This window comes from Peromyscus maniculatus, chromosome 5, assembly GCF_049852395.1.
Source record: "Peromyscus maniculatus bairdii isolate BWxNUB_F1_BW_parent chromosome 5, HU_Pman_BW_mat_3.1, whole genome shotgun sequence".
Lineage (NCBI taxonomy): Eukaryota > Metazoa > Chordata > Mammalia > Rodentia > Cricetidae > Peromyscus > Peromyscus maniculatus.
Window position 1 is genome coordinate 142069083 of NC_134856.1, and position 25161 is coordinate 142094243.

General features: G+C 46.2%; 1 protein-coding gene across 4 annotated transcripts in view; it reads left to right on the top strand.

Moving 5' to 3' along the window:
- Positions 1-16302, top strand: part of Dapk1 (death associated protein kinase 1) — a 159019-nt gene extending 142717 nt beyond the window's left edge. For 2 of the 4 annotated variants that reach the window (XM_076573519.1, XM_076573520.1), the window contains 8 exons: positions 1527-1749; positions 2568-2777; positions 5721-5918; positions 6777-6915; positions 8565-8685; positions 10016-10204; positions 13812-15040; positions 15493-16302. In XM_076573519.1, coding sequence (XP_076429634.1) covers positions 1527-1749; positions 2568-2777; positions 5721-5918; positions 6777-6915; positions 8565-8685; positions 10016-10204; positions 13812-15040; positions 15493-15532 — 2349 coding nt within the window. In that variant the 3' untranslated portion in view covers positions 15533-16302. Of the gene's footprint in view, positions 1-1526; positions 1750-2567; positions 2778-5720; positions 5919-6776; positions 6916-8564; positions 8686-10015; positions 10205-13811 lie in introns of all 4 variants that reach the window. The other 2 variants (XM_006981704.4, XM_076573521.1) reach the window with 2 other exon arrangements.
- The last annotated feature ends 8859 nt before the right edge of the window (positions 16303-25161 follow it).

Below are 25161 nucleotides of genomic sequence, written 5' to 3' on the forward strand. Positions count from 1 at the left end.
CCCACCAGGGGGCAGTGTCACCACTGCTGAGAAAGGTCTGGTTCCAACCACAAGGTAATTAACAGGAGAAGCAATGATGGTTCAATGTGAAGGGGTCAGCAGAGAACGAGCATCTCAGGACTTAGAACCCAGCCAGGCGTGTGTCTCGGTGAGATGCCCTGTTGTGGGTCTCATCTGATGTTACCAGTTGTTTGCTAATCATTTGGTGTGTGCCAGGGCTGGGATGCCAGCTCTGCCTTTCACTTGGCTCCTGGTCTGGAGGCTAGAACTCAGTCTATTGGGTCATGATGGAGAGCCACACATGGATCAAGCCTGCTAGAAATGAAGGTTGCAGGAGGAGATGAAAGACAGATGAGTTTTGTGGTGTGCAAGGAAGTTAGGCTGCAATAAAGGGGAAACTCCTGGGACCTGGTGAAGGAGGAGATATGCAATCACTTCATGTAATTGCTTCAAACAGATCCTCATTAGGGAAAGAGCAGCAGATGATAAAAATGAGACAAGTGTTGAGGTCAGGATGAGACCTTGTGGCATGAAGGATGCCTGAGGACAGAGATGATGTTGCCTCCTGACAAAACATCCCATCCAGGGTACAGATGTTACGCTCAAAGTCAGTTTGTCCAGAGGGCTGTATCTCTTCAAGACTAAGGATCTGACAGCTTCAATTGCCTAGGTCTCAGCACTGAGCCTAACACTTGGAGACCACTGTGTTTATGGACGAGTGAGTGAGTCTGAGGATGATTCCGTGCTGAGGAGAGTCCTGCTTTCCCCACAGGCAGAGCACTGCCACTCTGCTGTCCCACAGCAGGTGGTCTCCATTTGTGATGCCTTCTCCCCAGTCTCCTTCGGGCGTGGCCCTAAAGGAACCAGACTTTTCAAACATACCAGAACAGGCTTGGACTCTCTTGTGAAAGGAACCAGAAATTTCACACAAAGAGAGACAGGCCCTGCATGTACCATGACTGGCCCTCAAGGAACCACCTCACAGCCCAGAAAGGGGCAGGCTCTACCTTCTTATGCCATGACAGTACCACCAATACCTCAGACTCTCCACACAGAAGAACAGACCCCTAGTTGGTAAGACAGGGCTCATCTTAATTCATGTCTAAGTTGATGCTTCACAGGTTTTTCCACCCAATTTGTTAGGATCCAGATTCCATGGAAACAGATCCAGAGTCAGAGAACAGAGGTTGCCAGGGGCTGAACAGATGGAGAGGGCAGTGACTGCTAATGGGCTTGGGACTCCTGGGGATGACAAAGGGGCTCTGAAGTGGGGGAGCAGAGATGGTTGACAGCAAGGGGATAGCCTGGAACCCCCCCAGAGCCCACCCTTCAGAATGGTGACTGCCATGCTGTGTGCTTTCCTGAGTTTAAAAACATTTCTGTGCAAACAGCAAGGAAATGTATTCCCGATTCCAGTAGGAAGTGCAGACCCAGGACGAGAAAGCACAAGGCCCATGGGGTACAGTCTGCTCAGAGCTTCAATTTTCCCCTGACTAAGGGTGAGGGGGTTCTTATTCCTCTGGCAGGACACACACAGAGGACTCTTCATCCAGCAACTCCGACCCACGCAGAATCTCCAGCCAAGAATCAAGCTCAAGCTGTTTGGCCACTCGGGATCGGGGAAATCCACACTGGTGGAATCTCTCAAATGTGGGCTGTTGAGGAGTTTCTTCAGAAGGCGCAGGCCCAGACTCTCCTCCACCAACTCCACCCGCTTCCCACCATCGCCCCTGGCTGCTAAGCCAACAGGTAGGAGCTCCAGGGGGTGGCCACGCCGCCTGAAGTTGCTGGGTTTTACATTCTCTGGGGTGAGAGATGCCTGAAGGCAAAGGTTGAGGTCCTGTTACCACTGGAGAAATCCACAGTGCTCCTGAAGTGAGACAAGCATTGGGGGTGGGGTGGGGTCTGAGTTCACACACTGGGGTGACTCAGGCTGGCGGGGACTTGATTTTCCAACGAACTTTACGCACACTGTCACTGGCTGCCACATGTCTTACTCTGTTTTGTGGCCCCCCTTCAGGGACTGTGGCTGTTCTGTTGTTCTGTACAGGATAAAGGGAGACATCCAACATCATGGGAAGAACTCTTGACAGCCTGCTCTTGACAGCCTGCCTAGGAAGTTGCTAATGACCTTCAGATCAAAATAGGTTTTCCCTCCAAGTCTGCCTCTTGTTGTCACTAGAGGGCAGTAGTCAACAATTTTTTTCTCTCTGTGGTTTCATAAGCTATTACTTTTATCCTGCTATGAACAAGCCTGTCCCGGCCCTTTATCCATGCCATGAACACTTATCACTGAAGTGTAGGAAGGAAAGGCCTCCCGCCAATATTGCCTGCCATCCTCTGCTAGCTTGTGCCCACAGACCACTAAGGATGTCCACTTCTGCCAGGTGGTTGTCCTGGACACAGGTGCTGGGCATGAGACATTCCTGGGGATCCCCAGTGCTCATGTGAGGCTTTCAGTCTGTGGAAAGATACACTGAAATGCACATGCATCTAATCGCCCGACCCTACACTCCTTCCTTTCCTTGGATCCACCTCTTCCCTTACCATCCACCTTTCTCCCTGAGTCCTAATCCTTTGGCCTGCAGTCTCAGTGAGCATTAACAACCTGTACCCCGGCTGTGAGAATGTGAGTGTGAGGAGCCGCAGCATGATGTTCGAGCCAGGCCTCACCAAAGGGATGCTGGAAGTGTTTGTGGCTCCATCTCACCATCTACACTGCTCGGCTGACGACCAGTCCACGAAGGCCATCGACATCCAGAATGCTTATTTGAACGGTACGCCCTACCTACCCTGAGGGAAGGAACTTGTTTTTTTCTTTCACAGGGCTTCAAGTCATTACCCAAAAGCAGCTTTTACTAAGCAGTATCTGCTGCATCCAAAGGAAGTCAATAATGGGGCCAATCCAGGCTTGAACCATGGCTGGCTGGCAACACACTAAAAGCAAAACCACATGGTAGGAAGCACCTAGCAAAAAACCTAGCACCCAGTAAATGACTGATTGGGTGATTAGTACCTTTTGAAATGTAGAATCGAATGCCAGTTTAGGTGGGGATATAAAGATACACACAGACCCTCATAGTTTGATGAAGCAAGTTTGACAAGGTGATGTTTAACATATTGACAGTCATGCCTAATGCTGTGGCATACATACAGGGAATTCTCTGAGTGTTTTGTTGTTGTCTGTTTGCTTATGAGACAGGGACTTTGATGTAACCTAGGTGAGCCTCCGTGCAGCACCCCAGTGACTTCACCACCCTCCTCTGCCATCACATTTCAGCATCCCCTCACCTCTTAGCACCCCACACTGTAGAGCAGGGCTCTCTTGCATGAGCCACAGCCAGGCTCCAGTATGCTCTTCCGGCCGCCGAAGTTCCTGCCCCCATAGTTCAGTCATTCTTTTGCCGTAAGTTCCAAAATCTTACCTCAGAGCCCAAGTCCAGACCAGGCACTGCCGTGCATGCCTATACTTCCAGCACCCAAGATGAGGCAGTAAGTTCACCACAAGCTCAACGCCAGCCTGAGCTAGAGAGTGAGACCATCTCAAAAACTTCAGTAAAACAGCCCGTCCAGGTCTCATCTCAGACTTAACCTCCTTGCAGCTAAGAACCTATGTGAGTCAAATAACAGGTTGACTACTTTCCCAAGACACAGTGGTGTCGGGGGAGGGGTAAGACCAACCTTCCAGGTCCAAAAGGAAGACACAGGAACAAGAAAGGCTAGCTGGCCCAAGACGGAAGTAACTCCATCAAAGCAGACATCAAACCTTAGTCTCCAAGTCCAGCAGCATCTTGTGCCCGAAGCTCTTGCCAGCTGATAGCAGTGCATCATGCTGGGAGCTCTGCCTTCCCCTAGCCCCAGCTGCACCCCAGCTGCAGCCCACCCCATGAATTCACTAGGCGCTCTGGTCTCTTCCCCAGGTGTGACAGCCCCTGCCTGGTTTCTCAACTTTCCTTGGAAGTTTTAGTAACACATGGCCCTTGAGCATTCTGCATGCCTGCAGAATCAGCACCATGTAGATGCCAGATGTGTCTGCTCCCAGTCTGAAGTCACATGACTGGAGCACCCACAGTGTCTCAACATAAAGCAGGAATCAGAGTCCTGAGGTGGCTGGGTGGTGAGCTTGTGAGGACTGCCTGAGCTCTGCTCTGTGAAATTAGACTGCCCTCCTAAGTCCCTTGGCCTGTGATGGGAGTGGTGGGTGGCCTGTGTCTCAGAACTCTCCCAAATTCTGTCTGTTACCCAGTTCTAAAGCTGATTCTCCATTTTCAGGTATGGTTACAAAAGTGAACTCCCTTCTAGGTATCACTGTCCTACCACTCCATTTTCTGCTCTTGTCACTCAAGTCCTTGAGTACTTTATAAAGGAAAGATAAGCTGAAAAGCCAACGTCAGATGGCCCCATCAGCTCCATCTATTGTTAGGGTCCCCTTTTCACATTGCAAGTAGATAGCATCACGACAGGAGAGGGTACATGCTGAGAAAGAAAGCCAGAGAGCCCAGGGGTGTGGCCAGCCTCTCTTCATAATAACCTACTTTCAAAAGACACTAAAGTAATGAGGTGTTAACTTCTTCCTGAGGGCCTTGCACCTGACCACCTCCCACCACGCCCCACCTCTCAGCCTCCCATCAGGTCACTGGGGATGCAGCCTGCAGCTCACAAATCCTCAGCAGGGAGCAGGGACAGTGACAGAGTGATGGGGATGCCCAAAAGGCACTGGGAGGAATGTGTAGTGAAGGGCTGCAATCATGTCTGCCATGGGGAGACCTTCAGAAACATAGCAGGATGATCATATCATGTCCAGATGTGTCCAACCCTTCAACACTGTGATGTGACAACAACATTTGCACGTGTGTTGAACCACATTCCTAGCTATACTGGAATGTGGCCCACGGGTCACAAGTTAGACACACTGGTGAGGCCCTATGATTATCCTGTACCTAGTGAAAAACATCACATTACCTGAAGCTGTGACTGTTTAACACCAGCCGGCTCAGGAATCACCTGGGAGATCTGTAACAGTGTAGACTGCTGTATCCCCCAGGATTTCCCTGGAGGGGACCAAGTTTGAGAGCTCCTGGTCCCAATGACCAGGATTAAAGTCCATTCTACTTCCTCCATTTCAAGCTGTTTCTTCCCAGCTTCCCAGGACAGAGCTGGCCCGGCAGCATGAAGAAAGGAGGAACTTGTATTTGGGCCTCACTTGACATCACCACCACAAACCAGGTCTCTGGTGCTGAAAGTCCTATTTCTGTTTGGAGAACTTTCCACGCTGTGCTGAGCCTCCAGTTTATAGGATGTGTGTGTGTGTGTGTCTAAAATCATGTGATTCTGTGGAATCTGACAGGACTGATCTCTTCTTTCCCTCATTGGCCCTCTCCCTCTTTATATGATAATATGAAAGGGGAACACAAAGTTTGTTTATATACAAACATCTGCCTCTGGCCCACACACCTCTAACGCACAGATATATCTCCCAGGAATTTAGAATAAATATGCTGTAGATATAGGCAGAGCTATCTTAATGAAAACCTTTATGAGGGAGTCATGTAGACATAGGTGGAGAGAGACAGGCATAGAGCACTGGATATGGACCTGTGTATAAGTCCCTGTGTACGTACACAGACGCATGTTGCAGATGTCACAAGCCCTGTGCAGAGTCCTGAGAATGCTAACAGCCACTGAAGTTTCCTGATTGCAGCCTTTGTTTTCTTTCTAAGGAGTTGGCGATTTCAGTGTATGGGAGTTCTCTGGAAACCCTGTGTACTTTTGTTGCTATGACTACTTTGCTGCCAACGACCCCACATCCATCCATGTCATCGTTTTCAGTCTAGAAGAACCCTATGAGATCCAGCTGAACCAAGTGATTTTCTGGCTCAGTTTCTTGAAGTCTCTGGTCCCAGTTGAAGAACCCATAGGTGAGCAAGGTCCTTCCTTCTTTTCCACTGTGATGTTTCTCTTGGGGTCCTCACGCTGGCCACACTCAGACCCCACAGAATGGGGATCCCAGCTGTGTTTTCCTCCCAGTCCTGAACCTCTCACCCCTGCTGCACTTCCTCAGCAAGTCATCATTGCTGAGTGCACAGTGGAGTCCTCCATCCATGGCTTCTGCTCCCTTCTGGAAAGTACTGGGCCATTCATCAGCAGGAGGGATTAACTCTCTATCTTCACCTCCACACAGCCCTTGTGAAAAGTCCTTGGTGGCGTGCCTCAGCACATTGGCTAGAGGAGACGGTGATGGCTTTGCCTCCACCTGGTTTCTCCCTGGTTCAGGGTGATGCTCAGCAGCCAGCTTGCTTCTACAAAAAGCCCAGACTTATCACATCAGCAGGACTGATCTGGAAGATATAGTTTTGCTTCTTTTTTCTCCTTTGTCACATCTCTTTAAAACACTTTGTGAGGAGTGGCTCTGTCAGTGTGAGTTGGAGACTGCTTGTCTTTGGGCTTTCTCCAGTGTGTGGCTGCATTCAGAAGGCTTTCTTTGTTTCTGTGAAAGCTGTCCCCGATTGCAAATGTCCCTCGTGCATGTTGCCTCTTTAAGGGAGGCCCTGAGAGCTGCTTTCTGTGCTGCAGTTTGCCCTGGACTCTGCTAAGAACTGTAGTGGAGGATCAGAGCCAGGGACATACTCCAGAGTGCTGCCGTCCAGTCTGTGGGCAGGTTGCATATCATCTGCACAGGCAGGCGGTCTAGGCATGAGGCCAACACATTCCCTCTGGGCCAGGAGAATCAGCCAGGGAGGAGATCAGACTTTCAAAGGGTGCACTTTCTCCCTCAGCATTTGGAGGCAAGCTGAAGAACCCGCTCCGAGTTGTCCTGGTGGCCACACATGCTGACATCATGAATATCCCCCGGCCTGCTGGAGGCGAGTTTGGATATGATAAGGATATATCCTTGCTGAAAGAGATCAGGAACAGGTGAGGGCCGCCCGCTGGTGGGATGGGGTGAGCATCTGAACTGGGAAACTGGGTCAGGTGAGAGGATGCAGCAAGGGACAAGTGGCCATGCTGGGGTGGGGTGGGGTGGAAGGAATTTTCATCTTTGATTGAACCTTTGTTGAATTTTTCATTTTCATCAAATCAATGAGTACACATGCAGTAAACCTTGCTAGACACAGAGACTACATGGTAAAAGGGCATAGCCTGCCCTCACCACCTCACCAAGCACCTCCACACAGAGGTGACTTCTGTTCTCCGGACTTACATGGTTAGCACTTTGATTAGTATTTCTTAACATGTAAGTTGCAGACACTCACTGGATTATGAAATTACTTAGGTTAATGTCCAGCTCCATAATGGGTTAGGGTGGGGTGGAATGGGACAGAACAGAATAGAAAAGATCAGGGTGCTTTTCTGTCAAGTATTTTATATAAGACCTTTGTTTCTCTTATAAAGGACTAGAGGTAAATATAACTTTTTACTTGGAATCTATTGGTAATTTTTCATTGCTATAATGATTTACCTGAAGTTGGGTAGCTAATAAAAAGGGGCACTTAGCTAAGAGCTTAGGAGGCAAGAAGTCTAACTCCTCTTTCATCAGTTCTTCTGAGGTCCCCTTGATCGTATCACTTCCTAGTGGGTGGCATCATGGTGGAAAGCATGTAAGGACAGGAATTCAGGGAGGGATTTGGGAGGTAGGCTCTCTTGAGACAGCACAGACCCCATGGAAGCTACAGTAATTCTTTGGCAAGGCAGTACTTCTGAGACTTTCGACCTTCAGTTAATCCTAACTTCTTAAAGACCCCATTAACACACATCACCTCACTGGGGACAGAGCCTCTATATCACAGGCATCCCTGGAGGACAGACCACATCCAAACCATAGCATATTCCAAGGCTCCATTAACAAGTTGAACTGGGGCTGGAGAGAGGGCTCAGTGGTTAAGGGCACTTGCCGCTCTTGCAGAGGTCCTGAGTTTGGATCCCAGCACCCACACAAGTAGCTCATAGTGGCTTGTGACTCCAGTTCTAGGGGATCCAATGCTCTCTTGTGACCTCTGTGGGCACCCAAACACAGGTGGCATACACACAGAGACAGATACACATAAATAAAAATAAAAATGAATCTTTAAAGCATAAAGTTTGAAGTTGCAGTTTTCTGTAACATGCTGGCACTCGTTGAATTGTCAATGAGAGCTGCAGTCTGTTTTCTTCCTGCTATGAAAAGAGGTCTTAGGTGAATATTTTTAGATGAGTGGTATAACTTCCTTGTTCTATTTGTGATCCTAGCCTTCCACCATCAGCAGTATTTCCTCTCCTCCCTCGGAAAGTGAACACTTAAGCCTTTGCATCAGGAGGCTCTGATGTCTTTCTACTGTCTCTTCCTCTACCTGTGCTGAAATCCCAGACTCCTGCTTACAAGACTGAAAGAGTACCCTGACTTCCCACACACTGCATCCAGAGGAACCAGCAGAGTTCACCCAACAGCAGGGACAGAGAGCTGCTTCAGTCACTAGGCCCTCTCCCTTTTCTTCCCATCAGCCTCTGGGGCTAGTAGGAGCTCAGCCCCTGCACGGGAAAACCTAAGGTTGAACCGGAGCTAATGTGGTCCCCCACTTTTGCCATAGGTTCGGGAATGACCTTCATGTCTCAAATAAGCTGTTTGTGCTGGATGCAGGGGCTTCTGGGTCCAAGGACATTAAGGTTCTTCGGAATCACCTGCAGGAAATACGGAGTCAGATTGTCTCGGTGAGTACACATGGAGGGACCTGGACTCTGCCATGGAGATGCCAGCATTGACCAAGGAGGTGGCCCCACTGTACTGCCCTCACTTTGGTTTGTTTTCAGGGGGACAGGTTGACAGTAGGAGGCAGAACAAAGGTCTGCGTGCAAGTGATGTTATCCTGTTACTCTGAGGGAGGCAGGAAGGTTGGAGACGAGAGCTGTTGTGGGCAACAGTGGACCACTTCAGAGTATATCAAGCTCTTACAGTGTTTCTTGACTTCTTTAAATATAACATTTCTTTTTACAAATTACAACAGCAATTCTAATCTGCTTTATTTTAGTATGTGTAACAAATTCAGAAAAGAAAAATAGTCACTAACAAAATTTACTGAAGGATGTGTGCTAACAGATGAGAACATACTAGATTAGACGGTGTTCTCAATGCAGGTAAAATAAGGAGTGTTACATTTTTCCAATGTAATACATTTCTACCCAGAATCTAAATGGGATGGAGGGCATTGGGATTTTCACCTTGAAATGGAAATGGAAGAAGAAAATAGGTTTCACAGGCTTTATAACTAAAACAGTTAAGAGCAGCTTAGATGGTGTCCCCAGAGATCACAGTGTCCTCAGACATTTACCAGCAAACAAAGAAGCTGAGCCGAAGAGGTAGCTGAGTCTGATTGTGTTCCCCGTGCGCAAACATGAAGGCCCGAGTTTGGATCCCCAGAACGCTCACAACAGCTAAGCATGTCGGGGCACACCTGTAGCTCCAGCACGGGAGGATCCAAGAAGCTTGCTGGTCAGCTACTTTAGTCAGTCAGTGAGTCCAGGGTGGGTGAGGGACCCTGTGTCAAAAATAAGGTGGAGAGTGTTTGAGGAAGACAGTAGGCATGCAGGCTTACACATGTGCACATGCATTGTGTGCACACACACATACACATACACATATCAGAAAAGGGAGGGATGAAGAAAAGATGTTATTTCAGTTTAATAGGGAAAATGGTTATTTAATAAACCAGCACCATGGTTATTTGCTTGGAATGAAATAAGTTGGATTATCCAACCCATGGAATAGCCCCAAAGTGCATGGATTAAAGCTTATAAATTTACAAATGTAGAACAGTAAGTATCATGAATGGGAATTTTGGAGAATGTATTTTTAAAATAATTTGGCACTGAAGAATCCTTCTAAAAGTTTTCAAAGGAATTATACCGCTAGGTTAGTGATGGGCCCTGAGACTGAGCCTGTAAAGCGCTGACTCTGTGTATGTGCAGCATGAACAATGTCTCTCCTGGGCTCCGAGAGCTTCACAGCTGTGCAGTGGCTAACTTCTCCTACCTGCTTGTCTAGGGCTGCCCTCCCATGACTCACCTGTGTGAGAAGATCATCTCGACCCTGCCCTCCTGGCGGAAGCTCAACGGGCCAAACCAGCTCATGTCACTGCAGCAGTTTGTGTACGATGTGCAGGACCAGCTGAACCCCCTGGCCTCTGAGGATGACCTCAGGCGCATTGCACAGCAGCTGCACAGCACAGGCGAGGTGAGCATGCCTGAGGGTGGGTGAGCTCCAGCTGGCAGAGGAGAAAAGACCCTGCACCACACGAGGCTCTCCTCACCTTGCCCAGTCACACAGAATTCCTGCTCTCTGCTTCTCCTTCACCTTAATGTTACCAGTGGTTGGAGTCTGTGTTGGTTTTATGTGGCAGCTCAATGTTACTCATTAAGTGGCGCTATTACCGTGGGAGAAAAGCCACGAGGCACAACAAAACCCACTATCAGAGTTTTATTAGAAGAAGGGAGGACAGGAAAGAATGTGATCAGGCCTGTGGAAGACATGTGCAGGGAGTGGGGGGAGAAGAAGGGGGAGCAGTCTGTGACCCGATTTTTATGGATTCCCCTGCACATGCTCATATGGGCTCATAGAGCTACGCCACGCATGCGCACTGATTGAGCGATCACGCGACCATGCAGCGCACAGATTACGTAGGACGTAAAGCCCTGAAATGACTAAACATCTGAACAGCGCGTGTGTAGTCATGTAGCTGGGGGAGTGGCCAGGAATTCCAACAGTCTGGGCCTGGGGTTTCTAGGTTTTGAGCCTCTTTTTCAAGGACTTGAACTAAAGACTTGCCTGGTTTACACAATTTCAAGATTTTTTTTTTTTTTTTTTTCAAAGCAAAGCAGTAGTGCAGATCAGAAAGAAATACACTGACCAGAGTGACAGCAGGTCACATAGGTGAAAGTGTTCAGGAGCCTTGTGCTTCACATCAAGGCTTTATGAGGCCTAAAAGAGAAAGGGCAGGCTTGGGAGGTTCTCTATTTTAATTGACAGGTTTAGGTTATGTAAGCCTTTGCTTGATGTGATGAATATCCTTTCCCATGGTGCATCTGATTTTTGTCATATGCACACCTAATTATGCATAAGCATAGCATGATAAATAAGGGTTTTTCCCTGAAAGTTTATTTATAGGACACATTTATTTTCCTTATTGCTACTGTGCCAAGACTAGTTCAGGCTGGATCTGGCTCTCCTACTACTATTCATTGATATGACTAGATTGGATAGAATCTATATGTTTGATGGTTGTTAAAAGGAGAAACTTATTCCATTGTTCAGTGTGTGTGTGTGTGTGTGTGTGTGTCTGTGTGTTTGTAGCTTAATGGAGGTTGAAGTCCTAGGATGTTAACAGGCTTCTAGGTCCATTGTTTGGAGTGTGATGTGTGAGCATAGTACTTCAGGATTGGGCCTCAGGATACCAGTTGCACTTTCAGAAGTCATATCAGGTAGAAGCAACTATCCCTACTCCTTATCAACAGCTGGTCTGTTTTCTTTGGTTTGCTGTTGTTGTTAGTTACTCTTGTCCTAGGTAACTGGGTCTCCATTGCCCCCTCAGCCACCCACTACTTTTCTGCTCTTCCTGGCAGCCTTAGGCTGGCTGCTCTGAGGGAATTGAGAAGCCCTGGCTCCGTAAATGGTCCTGGGTTGACAAATACTGAGAAAAGCCCATGAGGTATCCTCATGGACAGTGTCTGTGGACAAGAAGACACTCTGATGTGCAGTGTCCTTTAGTCAGGACCACATTTAAAGACCCTCTCAGCAAGCAACACCTACCAGAAATGACAGAAATTGGTTCTTGATTGTGTGACCTTTAGCCCAGTATGGAAAATGTTCTCACTGCATCCCGAGTGCCTGTCCTCAGAACACGCACAGCCTTTTACCTCCTCACTCCTATGAAACAGTGGTCACATGAGCTAGGCTGGGTCGAGAGCAACAGTGGTGATCATTAACACTTAGAGTCATCTGAGAATATTGAAAACAGAGCTGGGTTCATTGGTTTTGTACGCCATGTCAAGGCTTGCATTTGTCTGAGTTGTGTATTTTTTAAACTAATACTGAATAAAGAGCTAGTGGCCCAGAAGGACCTCAAACAGTAATGCCAGCCTTTGAACTCTCAGTAAACTGCCAACTGATTGGCTGACTGACTAGCATACTGTAAAGTAACTGAATGCAGGGAAAAGGACAGGAACAGGGCAAAGGCATTTAGACATTTAGATAGGGCGTCTCCCCCTAACCCTCATCCCCCCCCCACCCCTGACCCCCACCCTCACCCGCCCCCCGCGCACGCCAAAATAAACTTTCTCCTTTGATAGGATTCTCTTACCTCCTAGTATTTGACCAGAAATTTTCTGAGTCATGATGTGGGATCCCCTTAGTTTCATATCATATCCCGTCTTCCCTGGAGCTTGAGACTTTAGGAAATGAAGACTGGGAGAAAGGGAAAAGGAAAGAGAAGCTCAGTGACGTGGGCCAGTTCTGTGCAGCTGCAACCTTCTTTACGAACCATTAGCTCCTTAGTTTCCTCCTCCATGGGTCAAGCTTTTTTGTCTCGACCCTAAAGAAATAACAACAATTAGTTAGTATGAAATGGTAAAGGGGTCTTCTCAGTGCCCTGTTGGAAATGGACTGTCTCCTCTGGAGAAGTTAAGTCTGAGGCTCAAATATGAAAGCAGTGAGAAGCCTAAGCTACACTGGGGCAGTAGAGGCCCATGGCCAGCAGGTGGAGCCAGAGGCCCCTGCAATGAAAACCTACCTGGGAACACTGTTATTCATAGAATATCCTTAAAGGGTCCAGAAGGAAAAAGTGATTTCTGGCTTTGGTTTGTTTTCGTTTTACATTTTTTTCTCCAACTTTTGGGCTTTTAAAGAAATGGACACACTGGTCAATATCTGGTATCATTCTGTCCCCTCTTTCAGTTGAAGGGTTATCATAGGGACAAACAATATATATAAAGTTTTTTTGTTTTTTTAATGTGTCTTTAAACTTTATATTGCATTAATATGTTAGTTACAATATTCTGAACCTTTTTAAAGAAAATTCCATCACCATGGAAGCTAGGTATCATGGGATATGCTTGTAATCCCAGCACTCAGAGAGCTGAGACAAGAAAATGAAGAATTGAAGTCCAGCCTGGACCACATAGTGACCTCTTGTCTCAGACAAACAAAACATAGCACACGAAAACTACATATTCTCAACTGACCTTGACCGAGTCTTTACATTTTGGCTCCTCTGCCTCCTTTCTCTTACCTTTTAAAAATTTATTTTGCAGACATTGCTATATTTTACTGTAAATCGTTGAGTGTCTCTAAAGACAGGGCTGTTCCCACACAAAGCTCAGTAAAACACATGCTCACAGTCCAGAAATACAACCCCGATTTAAGGCAGTGGCCAAGTTTATTGTCTTCATTCAAGGGTTTCTGTTTGCCCTGCTAAACTCTTTTGATAGTTCCCTTTATTGAGCTGTGGCTTTTTCTAGACCCAGATTCCATCAGAGCCAATCTTTTTGCTGTCTTGTCTCGCTCCCTTTCCTTGTCTTCTTCACTGTTTGTTTATTGCTTTGGCTTGTTGTTGCTTTTGTCCCTGTCTTTACATACTTTTGACTTTTACTTCCATGGGAATTGCTTCTGAGAAGCTCTCCTCTGATATTCTGGAACCAGCTGAGGGCAGTGGTTAGGTTTGGTGTTAGAGATAGAGCCACGTCTCAGAGTGTCTCCTTGGGGATTCCCTGCTGAGCTCTGGGTAATTAAGTGCCTCTGGCCTGGGTGCCCTTTCCCTCTGGTGACTCTGAGTTGTCGCTTCTGGCAGATCAACATCATGCAGAGTGAGACGGTTCAGGATGTGTTGCTGCTGGACCCCCGATGGCTCTGCACCAACGTCCTGGGGAAGCTGCTCTCTGTGGAGACACCTCGGGCCCTACACCATTATCGGGGCCGTTATACCGTGGAAGACATCCAACGCTTGGTTCCCGACAGTGACGTGGAGGAGCTGCTGCAGATCCTGGATGCTATGGACATCTGCGCCCGGGACCTGAGTAGTGGGACTATGGTGGATGTTCCTGCTCTGATCAAAACAGATAGCCTGCAGCGCTCCTGGGCCGATGAGGAGGATGAGGTGATGGTGTACGGCGGGGTGCGAATCGTCCCTGTGGAGCACCTCACTCCCTTCCCCTGTGGCATCTTTCACAAAGTTCAGGTTAACCTGTGCCGGTGGATTCACCAGCAGAGTGCCGAGGGTGACGCAGACATCCGTCTGTGGGTGAGTGGCTGCAGAGTCGCAAACCGAGGGGCTGAGCTACTGGTACTGCTGGTCAATCACGGCCAGGGCATCGAGGTTCAGGTGCGCGGGCTGGAGACAGAGAAGATCAAGTGCTGCCTGCTGTTAGACTCGGTATGCAGCACCATCGAGAATGTCATGGCCACCACCTTGCCAGGGCTGCTGACGGTGAAGCACTACCTGAGCCCCCAGCAGCTGCGGGAACACCATGAACCAGTCATGGTCTACCAGCCCCGGGACTTCTTCCGTGCTCAGACCCTGAAAGAGAGCTCCCTTACCAACACCATGGGAGGGTACAAGGAGAGCTTCAGCAGCATCACGTGCTTTGGGTGTCACGATGTCTACTCACAGGCCAGCCTCGGCATGGACATCCATGCATCAGACCTGAGTCTGCTGACCCGGAGGAAACTGAGTCGTCTGCTTGACCCACCCGACCCCATGGGGAAGGACTGGTGCCTTCTGGCCATGAACTTGGGCCTCCCAGACATGGTGGCCAAGCACAACATCAATACCAGGGCTCCTAGGGATTTTCTCCCGAGCCCAGTGCATGCCTTGCTACAGGAATGGACCTCCTACCCTGAGAGTACAGTGGGCATCCTCATATCCAAACTTCGGGAGCTGGGGCGTCGAGATGCTGCGGACTTTTTACTGAAGGCCTCCTCTGTGTTCAAGATCAACCTTGATGGCAATGGCCAGGAGGCCTATGCCTCAAGCTGTAACAGTGGCACCTCCTACAATTCCATTAGCTCAGTGGTGTCCCGGTGAGGGCAGCCTTGGCTTGGGCAGGGTCTTTATGGACAGAGATGTAAGGGCAGTGGGGAGGGGGCAACCCATTCGTTTCAGTGCAGATCCGCATACATTCCTTCTGCTCCTGGAGACGCCGCCCTCCATCCCACCCTCTACCCTGTTCCTTGCTTCTCAGCCTCCATTTCCCTCCCTCTCACGCATCCACTGGTCAAAAGCAAACCATGTCCTTCGCTTTGGCCACTTGGGAAGCTAGTGCCCCCCTTGTCAGTGTTTTGGACTCCATCTCTCGTCCTCTAATACCTTGCTTCTTGCTGATAATTTTATTAGAATTCCAAACTTTTCAATGAAAATATTTTAAAGTCCCTTATTGATTATCCTTAAAAAAAAAAAAAGAACACACAATGTGTATTTCTTACCCTTTTCTCTGCTGTACCAGCTCCTCAGCTTATCTCTTTTATATTTGTAGGAGAGACTCCCATGCTTGGACCCCACTGTATGATTTATAAACAGACAATATGTGAGTGCCTTTTGCAGAAGAGGGTGTGTTGAAATCATCTGAGTCAGCCCGGAGCTGTCACCAAGGAAACGCTACCTCTCTGTCCCTTGCTGTGTGCTGATCATCGCCAGAGGTGCTTCACTCTGAGTTGTTGGTTTTGGTTTTTTTTTTTTTTTTTTTTCCTTCCAGGGAGGGGGCTCTGTGTTTCATTTGGCAAGGAAAGAGGAAAAAGGAATCCTCCCCCAGAGTGTTCATGGCCAGTGTTGCTGTAAGAAGACATTCTTTTAGTTGCTTTTGTCAAAACATCCATGTAAACATGCACATGAAACCTACAGACTGTCATGCCTCATCTCTCCCTCCCATCTCAGGTAGAAGGTTGACACAGTGTAGGGTTATGGAGACCCGTGTTAAGAATTTCGAAGACCCCCAACTCATACTCTGTGGCAGTCCATTGTTGTTGGTGCATAGCAGATGGGCTCTATGTTTAGATCCTGGTTTGATCACTTCCTGTACTTGAAGTCTGAAAGAGAGAAAATAGAGGAAACAAGTTTTCTTGGGGTGTTTGAGATTGTGATTGAATTTTACATCGATATGAGGGAACATGTTTTAATTCTGTCCTGAGAAGCATGTAATGTTACCATATCATCTGTACATATATATATGCACTATGTATATACATATATATTAATACTGGTATTTTTACTTAATCTATAAGATGTCGTAAAAGAATTAAGTTTGTTTTTTTTTCTTTGTTTTATAAATAAACTGTTGCGTATTGCATTTGATTGGTTACTCTTTGATTCAAAAGAAGCTGTTCTCTCTGTTAAGTTTCCACTCCCAGGGTTCTGCACCACAGCATCCACCAGTCTAGAATCCAGATAATCTTTAAAGCAATCTTCAGCACTCAGAAAGCACTACACTTTCTCTAGATGCTTCTTTATTTATAAAATTAGATGACATGGTCCTCAGTCAGAAAGGAGGTCCTTGTCTTCAGTGAATCCTCTGGCCAGAGACTGAACCAGAAAGATGCCCTGAAAAGCTGTGTTAAGGAGTATTCATCATCTTTTTGCAGTAGTTGGCATCTGACATGTTTCCCCAAAGGTCCATAAAGGTTTAGGACTCCATCCAGTACTATTGGAAGATGCTGAAGCCATTAGGCTGGGCTTAACCACATGTGTAGGCACATGCCTGGAATCCATCCACTTAAGGGGTACAGGCAGGAGGATCAGAAGTTCAAAGTCCACCTTGGATACATAATGAGTTCGAGGCCAGCTTGGGTTACATGAAATCCTTTCTCAAAGAGGTGGGAGGAGGGGCTGGAAGATAGTTGAATGAGCAAGAAAGTTTGTTCCACAATCATGATGACCTGAGTATGAATCCCTACCCATGTCAAAACCTAACCCCAGCATTTGGAGTCAGGGATAGGTGCTTTCTACATGTGCCCGGTTATGGTCTGCCTTCTTAGCACAAGTCCAAAGCAGTGGAGTCAACTGGCAATGAACCCAAACAAATCTCCAAAATAAAACTTTACTCTGTGTAAGTTGAGTATCTTGGGTATTTGTTATGGTAACAGAAAACTGACTGACACACACCTTTATAGGCAGGAAGGGATCCCTGGGAAACTCCTGGAATAGCTCAGTAGAGGACTTAGTTATTGTCCCCAATTTGCCCCATTGATTGCTTGTTAGTGACCATGTGTTCCCAGGTCTTAGTCAGAAGGGAGGGAGACTATGTATGGGAGTGGAAAGGTCAGGAGAGAGGCCATTAGCACTTACAGTGCAACTTGGGCCCTGGCCTGGCCTGACCAAAGGCCAGTCACTCTCAAGTGTCGACACCAGAGTGAGGGACACTGCCAGGCATCTGACATGTTTCCCCATGTCAGGGAAACATGAAGGAGGCTTCAATGACAGCCCACAGCTGCCTTCTCATAAGGAGTACAGAGTGGGAACCAGGCTATCTTTTTGGAAGATGCCATCTTGTTCCATCAGAACCACAGAATTTACAAATAAAGTCAACTTAGAGATGAACTATTTCCGACACGCTCCAGGATCTGGAAGTCATGGAATGAAGAGAATTAGACAAAGTGGTACACTTGAGTCAGTCATAACTTTGGCTTAGATCAGGTCATCTAACCACAGGTGGGCCTTTACATTGGCTCTGCCTTGTTGATTCATTTTTTTTTCATTTTTTCCTTTTTTTCAAAATAGACTTTTCTTTTATAGTATATCCTGATTATAGTTTCCCCTCCCTCTATTCCTCCCAGTTCCTTCCCACCTCCCCTCCCTTCTGATTCCATTGTATCTCATTTGAAATGAATAGGCTTCTAAGAGATAACAACCAAATGTGACAAAATAAAATGTAATAGGATGAAACCATCATATCGAAGTTAGACAAGGTAATCCAACAGAGGAAAAAGAGGCTGAAGAGCAGGCACAAGAACCAGAGACCCACGAGTTCTCACACTCGGGAGTCCCCCAAAACAATAAGCTAAAAGCTGTGACATATATACAGAGGACCTAGTACAGACCCATGCTGACCTGTGTTGGCTTCAGCGTCTGAGCTCATACACGCCTTGCTCAGTTGATTCAGAGGGCCTCGTTCCCCTGGTGTCCTCCATCCCCTCTGGCTCTTACACTCTTTCCATTTCCCCCTCCATGGGGTTTCCTGAGCTAACAGGGGAGGGATTTGATGGAGACCTCCCATTTAGACTTATTGTCCACATGATGTCTGGCTGTGGGTCTCTGTAACATTTCCTGCTTGCTGCTGGAGGAAGTTTCTCTGGTGATGACTGAATAAGGCATAGTATATACTTTATATTATATTATTTATATTTTACTTATAGTATAATATATAGCAAAACATTGGGAGTCGTTTTATTAATACTTTTTTTTTTTTTTTTAAGATCAATAGGGTTTGGTTTTACCCTAGATCTCTGGGTTATCTCTGGTTCTTGGTCACCCAAGCAGTGTCAGGTATCTTCATCTCATGGAGTGGGCCCTTAAGTCAAATTAGACATTGGTTGGCCACTCCCACAAGTTATGTTCCATCATTGCCCTAGCATATTTTGCAAGCAGGAAAAATTGTAGGTCAAAGGCTTTGTGGCTGGATTGGTGTTTCTGTTTTTCTTTTGTCGCCTTCAGAGCACCTTTCCTCACCAAAGACACTAGAACACTGGGTGAAGTTTCTATGTAGTCACTAGCTCGACTTCTCCATGTTCAATGAGTTCTGTGAGTGTTGTCCCCTGCAATGGGGTTCACTGTCAGCTTATGGAGAGCAACCCATAGTCTTGGCAACAGCCTGGCTTTTGGGGATTTCCATGGGACCCCCATGGCCAACCACTCAGTTGAATGCAACCAAGTTCCGGGACTCAAAGACTTGTTTAGTGACAAGAAATGCCCACGTGGTGCCTGTTTTTCCCATTATTAGGAGAGCTCATTAGGATAAACTTCAAATATTTTAGGAAGTTTAAAATGCACTAGATTTCTATATCATCCCTCAAATGCCTCTTAATTCCAGCTCTCTGTCTCCCTGAGTCCCTCTCCCTCCCCACCTGTCCCTCCTGCCCCCAGTCCACCCGTAAAGTCTATTTTATTTTCATGTTGCTCCTTTAAATATGGCACTTGCACATACATTGGCATGTGTGTCATGAGTGTAAACATATGCATGCATGTTAAGTGTGTCTATTTATAAGTTTGTACATATGAGTAAAAACATGCCTGTAAGTCATATGCATATATACATAACCACCTATGTGTGCCAAGTTACATGTGTGTAGGAATAAGGGTGTATGTATATGTCTATATGTACATGTGTTTGTGTTTGTATTTGTGTACATGTATGTAGAAAAGAATTCTCTGATCCTGAAGATATGTTTTGTCATGACCCTAGAATCTGGCTGATTCAGCTCTGTGTGAATCTTCTCACTGTGAGCAAAGAGAAGAGCAGGGCAGCTTTCCCCTGCCCTGGTTCTGAGGCATCAGAATCTGCAGCTCTGACCCCAGTAAGAGCCCCAAGGACTTCTGTTGAGCCCTCCAAAGAACCCCTCAAGTTTTGTCACAGTCAGTGTCAACCAATGATACATCCCTGTCTCCCGAGAAGGACATCCCTGGAGCCACACAGGCCACGTGATCAGTACCACCCAGAAGAAAGGTGAGAGTTGTCCTGGGCGTGGGGATGGGGGTTCCGTGCGCTGCTGCTGTGTGCACCAGAGGCCGAAAGTGAGCCAGCGCTAGTCCTGCCCAGGGCAGGGGTGGGCCTTTGGCCGTCAGGGCGTCTCGCGCAATGAAAAGGTGCTGCTGTTTTCCCCTTTCAGCCATTTTTTGACATATTTTTATGTGATTTCAGTAAAACAGACTGTATGCTTCTCTTTCTTGCTGTTTTTAAACCTACCGTTACGACACAGCTAGTTTTCAATGGTGATAGAAGCTTCATAGAAACATTAGTTCTGACGGCTGCAGAGGACTGTACTGTATCACATCCTCACTTAACTGTCACCTTCTGTGAAGCAGGAGGGCATTTCCTGTGTTATGAACACAGCTTCCACAAACATCTTTGGGTACGTTTTTACTTTTGGTGCTTTTGTGTGTGTGTGGCTCTGGAGATAAAATCTAGTACCTCATGCATACTAACAAATGCTCACCTGCCCCACACCCTCAGCTGTTTAACATATTTTAACTGCATATAAAATATAAATATATGTTTTTTGTTTTTACTTCTGACACATAATGATTAAGATTTAAGGACAGAATTTCTGCCAATGCAAAAAAGTGTATCATACTCTGCTTCCCCAAGCAAAACCTTATTTTATTAGTTTAAACAGTTAGCACTTTATAATTCTCTTTGACTACCTTTCTTTTTTTTTTTAGCTACATATAAGGAATTTTGTGATATTACACCTTTAGGAAGATTGGAAAGGAAATTCAGTATCCTCACTGTCACAGAGACTTAAGCAATTCAGTTCTCATACCTATTGTGACTTTGAAGAAGCTCTAGCTAGCTTCAAGATCCATTTACTTATAAAACTTCATGGGATTTTAGGGCTTTTGTCCAATTTAGGGGATTACTGAAGTTTTGTTTTTCTCATATATAAATGATAGGTTTGCTGACATTTCAATTTCTTTTGTCCGGTGACTTACTATTTATTTTTGATGAGTCCTGTATTTACGTCATTTCTTCCTTGTTATCCTCCCTCTAATTTCCCCTGCACTCCCACACTCCTCAAATCATGGTCTGTTATTCTTTAATATCATTAATATGTGTGTATGTACACATATATGCATATACATGTAAATTTATAAATACAACCAGCTAAGTTGCTGTCATTTGGGACTGGATAACCAATCAGGGTCTCAACCCTGAGGAAGACTGATTGTCCCTCTCTCAGAAGCCATTAACTGCCTGTAGCTCTTCATTTAGGGATGGGACCTTGTGAGATTTCTCCATCCACATTGGGATGTGAGCTGGTGTTGTGATTGTTCAGGTATTATTTAGGCAGACATTCTTTACTTATCATTGAGTATGTAAGCATAATGTGTGTGTGTGTGTGTGTGTGTGTATTCGTCATGGCATGCATGTGGAGGTCAGAGAGCACCCTTGTGAAGCCAGTCTCTCCTTCAACCTTTACATGGATTACAGGGATCAAACTCAGATCGGCAAGCTTGCACAGCATCTCTATCTCTGGAGACATCTTGCTGGCCTTAAATTATTTAAGTGATTGCATATGAGCATTAATTGTTAAACATGGAGTGCCTACTTAACACTGAATGGTAATGTCATGTTGCAAATGGACAGTTGGCTGGATAATATTGTATGTTATTTGTAATGGGCATTCTTAGCTCAGTGAGCATCACTGTACTTAAATGAGAAAATATTTAGAAGGGGTGTGTTAAGTGGCATTAGTATCCTGAACACTCAAACTAAGTCTGACAATTTCCCTATGGGTTCATCTTTCATAGACTGGAACAGACATTCCAACAGACACACATGTCCTGTTCCACGTTCCATGAGAAACAAACAAACAAAAAACTTATGAGAATGCATACAAGATGCACAGAACACTCGAGGTGGTGCTGAAGCTTGCTAGTTATTCTTACCAGACTTTAGAGGACAGATGTGGTCAAATGTTCTGGGTGTTTCTGTTATGGTGTTTTCAGATGAGATTGACAGTTAAGTTAGTGGACTTTCTGTACACAGGATTGCCTTCCACCACATAGGTGAGCCTTACTTCTCCTTCAGTTGAAGGAAACAATAAAATGAAAGAATGATACTCTTCCTGTAAGCTAGAGTAAGTACTTCAGCAGACAGCCTTTATCAGCACAGCTTTCTTTGGTTGGTAGAGCTCTGAATCTGCTATTGTTGTTTTGAGATGTGGGTTGGCTGTGGGGCGTTTACCCACCAACCCCACAGCTCCCCAGAGTTTTCTTGAGTGTGAGCAGCAAGAAATATTAGATAGAAGGATTTATTGCAGATAATATTGTGGAGATAAACAGATAGAAAATAAAGGATAGCCTCAAGAGGGCCTGGAACCTTTTCCAATGGGCCCTGACTGTCTCTGCCTCAGGGTATTTATAGAGACACCAAGGGGTGGAGCAAAAGACACCCCCACCCCCCAGCACAGCCAAGTGCAGACCATCTCAGACACCTGCACTCAGGTTGGTGATCCTAATCATCCTCTCTATGCGGACCTGCTGGGTAAAGCCACGAGGAACCTGAAAACAGGCTCCCACAGTTGGCCCAGGCTGGCCTTGAATTTGCAGTTACCCTCAGTGCTGGAATTACATGGATGTGCTACCATGTCCCATTCTCACTGACAGCCTTTGAACTTGACTTATAACATCATCTTTCTGTGGTGTAACTGTGCAGTCAGCTGAACCACAGATTTGGGACTGGCCAGGCATAAGTCAATTCCTGAAAATAAGACCCTTCCTCCACACAAACACCCTATTGCTTCCAATTCTGAGAAAAGCTGGACTAATACACAAAAGTATTACATTTTAAAAAGGAATCAGGAAGTTCTGCAAGCTGTGTTGTATCAAGGGCAGAAGGCTTGGTTGTATGACTAGAGAAGTCATTTTTAAAATTTAGTTGACTATGCTGTTTCTTCGACCCTCCTGCCCATGTTTCCCTCCCGTTAGACATTCCTTGGTCTAGTTTTAGGTTGGGACATGCTTGGTCTGAAAAAGCCCAGGGTTTCTCCTGCATCTGCTTCATCCTCTCAGGCAGTAGTTCCCAATTTTCCTGATGCTGTGACACTTTAGTACAGTTCCTCATTTTATGGTGACCCCCAACTATAAAATTATTTTCGTTGCTACTCCATAACTGTAATTTCGCTATGGTTATGAATCATAATGTAAACATATGTGTTTTCTGATGGTCTTAGGCGACCCCAAAGGGGTCATAACCCACAGGGTGAGAACCACTCCTTTAAGAAGCAGAATGTTTGCTCTTCGAACCTGCAGCTGCAACACTGCAGGCTTACATAAGGGGTGGGGTGGGGGAGTGCAGTGGTTTGGGACTCTCACACATCTTGCTCTAACGCTGTCTGCTTTTGTAATAAAACCGAAGGAATTTCGTCAGTCCAGATGCAATATATATCATTTTTAATCAAAAATATAAATGTTAGAACCCACAAGGGAAAGCAGAAGACGGTTTAGCATTGCAAGTGGTCCAGTGTGGATGGGCTTGCAGAGAAGCCGCTGTAAGCACTGTGGGCAGGGACCCCAGCTTGTCTATGTCCTTCCTTTCCTGAGGTACTTGCATTTCTGTAGAGTTTCCCAAGTGGGCTCATAATGTCGTGAACACAGATGTTATTTTATACACGAACATATGGGAGGGTTTTCTTTAGTCGACAACTTGTGATGTAGCTTAGATCTTAAATATTCTCTAAAGGTCCATGTGTTGAAGGCTGGGTCCCCAGGCTGCCATGCTATTGGGAAATGTGGAGATCTTTGGAAGTGGGGCTAGGGGAAGGATGGGAGTCCACTGGGGACAGGCCATGGGAGTGGGTATTGGAATCACCACCTTTCTGTCTGACTGATGATGTGCCTTCTGGCTGCCATGAGGTAAGCAGCTGTGTTCTATCTCACATCCAGTCCATGTTATGTGGCTTCATCTTGGGCTCAAAGGCATTGAGCCCAACTACCATGAACTGAGATTTCTGAAACCATGAGTCAAATAAATTTGTCTTCTTTGTAAGTACTTAGTCCAGGGACTGTTGCATTACAACCATGGAAAGCAGATACAGCAGGGCACCTCCATTTAGATGCACACCTGTCTTCCACGTTCTGAGGGCTGGCACCATTTCAAAACCCTGCCTCAAGCCTAGGAATTTATACCTTATCCTTTGTGGATTCCAAGACGATCAAGCATTGGTAAGCCCTTGGTATCCTGTCCACCCACGGGGTCTTCAACTGCAAGGATGCTGATGAGGCTGGTGTGAGACATTTCACCTTGTACCTAAGTTGGGGGAAATGAGAAGTACCCTCCATGTGCTTTTGTGTCTGCTTGTCTAAGAAGTGAAGGCTTCCTCATTAGAACAGTTTTTATTTGTCCTTATGGCCACTTTGCATAATTTTGCTTCATCCATGGATTGGATCGAATATGGTCCCAGGACAGATGACATAGATCTGCATATGCATCACTAGAAGAGTCTGAGGTTACCCAGTCTTTTTCTAGTGTGCCACTGACACATTCTGCTTTGTCTCTGGATACTAATGACATGTTTGCTGATGCATAAAGATTAAAATCAAATGTTTCTCACCTTTTCAAAAACTATAAATTTAATTCATAATTAAATATGTTGTTTAGGTGAATCAATACACGTCATTAGTATCAAAGAAATTATGGCACAGCTTATATCTTCTATGATTCCTATATTGTAGCCCACCCACTAATGGCTGGTCAGAATGAAGGTGAAACCCCTCATGTGGACATGTCCTCATTCTAGCCCTCCTTTTTCACAGTGTAACATTTCATACCAAGGAATAGATGGCCACTGACACAGTGCCACAGTTGTTATTCAGGTCTCTGGCAATCTTTCCATAACCATCCACGCTCCATTTTGCACCCCAGCTGAAGGCACAGCAAATTACCACTTTACGTGAGGACTAAAGTACACCGTCTTCACTAGCACGTGCAGACACTGTGTCATCACCTCGTGCAAACGCTATGCTGGGGATGTGGGCTCAACAGAAAGGATGGCGAGGAGGCAGGCATTCCGCTTACTGAGTCGAAATCTGCGCATATCTTCTACCCCCGAGTCAAAACATTCCCTTACATTGGACCGTAAGAGCCAGAGACAGAAAGGGCAGATGTCTTTCCAGGTAGGTGTGTTTCAGAATTAAGAAAAACTTTTGGAATTTAGTTTTGTAATAGTACCAGCACAGCATAAATACCTCTGGGAGACCTGTGGCATCATCATAATACAATCAGGTGTGAATGGTTCTCTGTTCAATGTAAGAGCATAGGGAGACTGCAACATCATCATAATATGGTCAGGTATGAATGGTTCTCTGTTCAATGTTAAGAGCTTAAGGCCTTTGGAGACTTGTCCAAGTACTGATCAAGCTCATTTTGATGCTCAGATGTAGATATGTTTGGCAGTTTCTACCTGTTCTTGACCAGCCAGTAGTTCTTATTGTC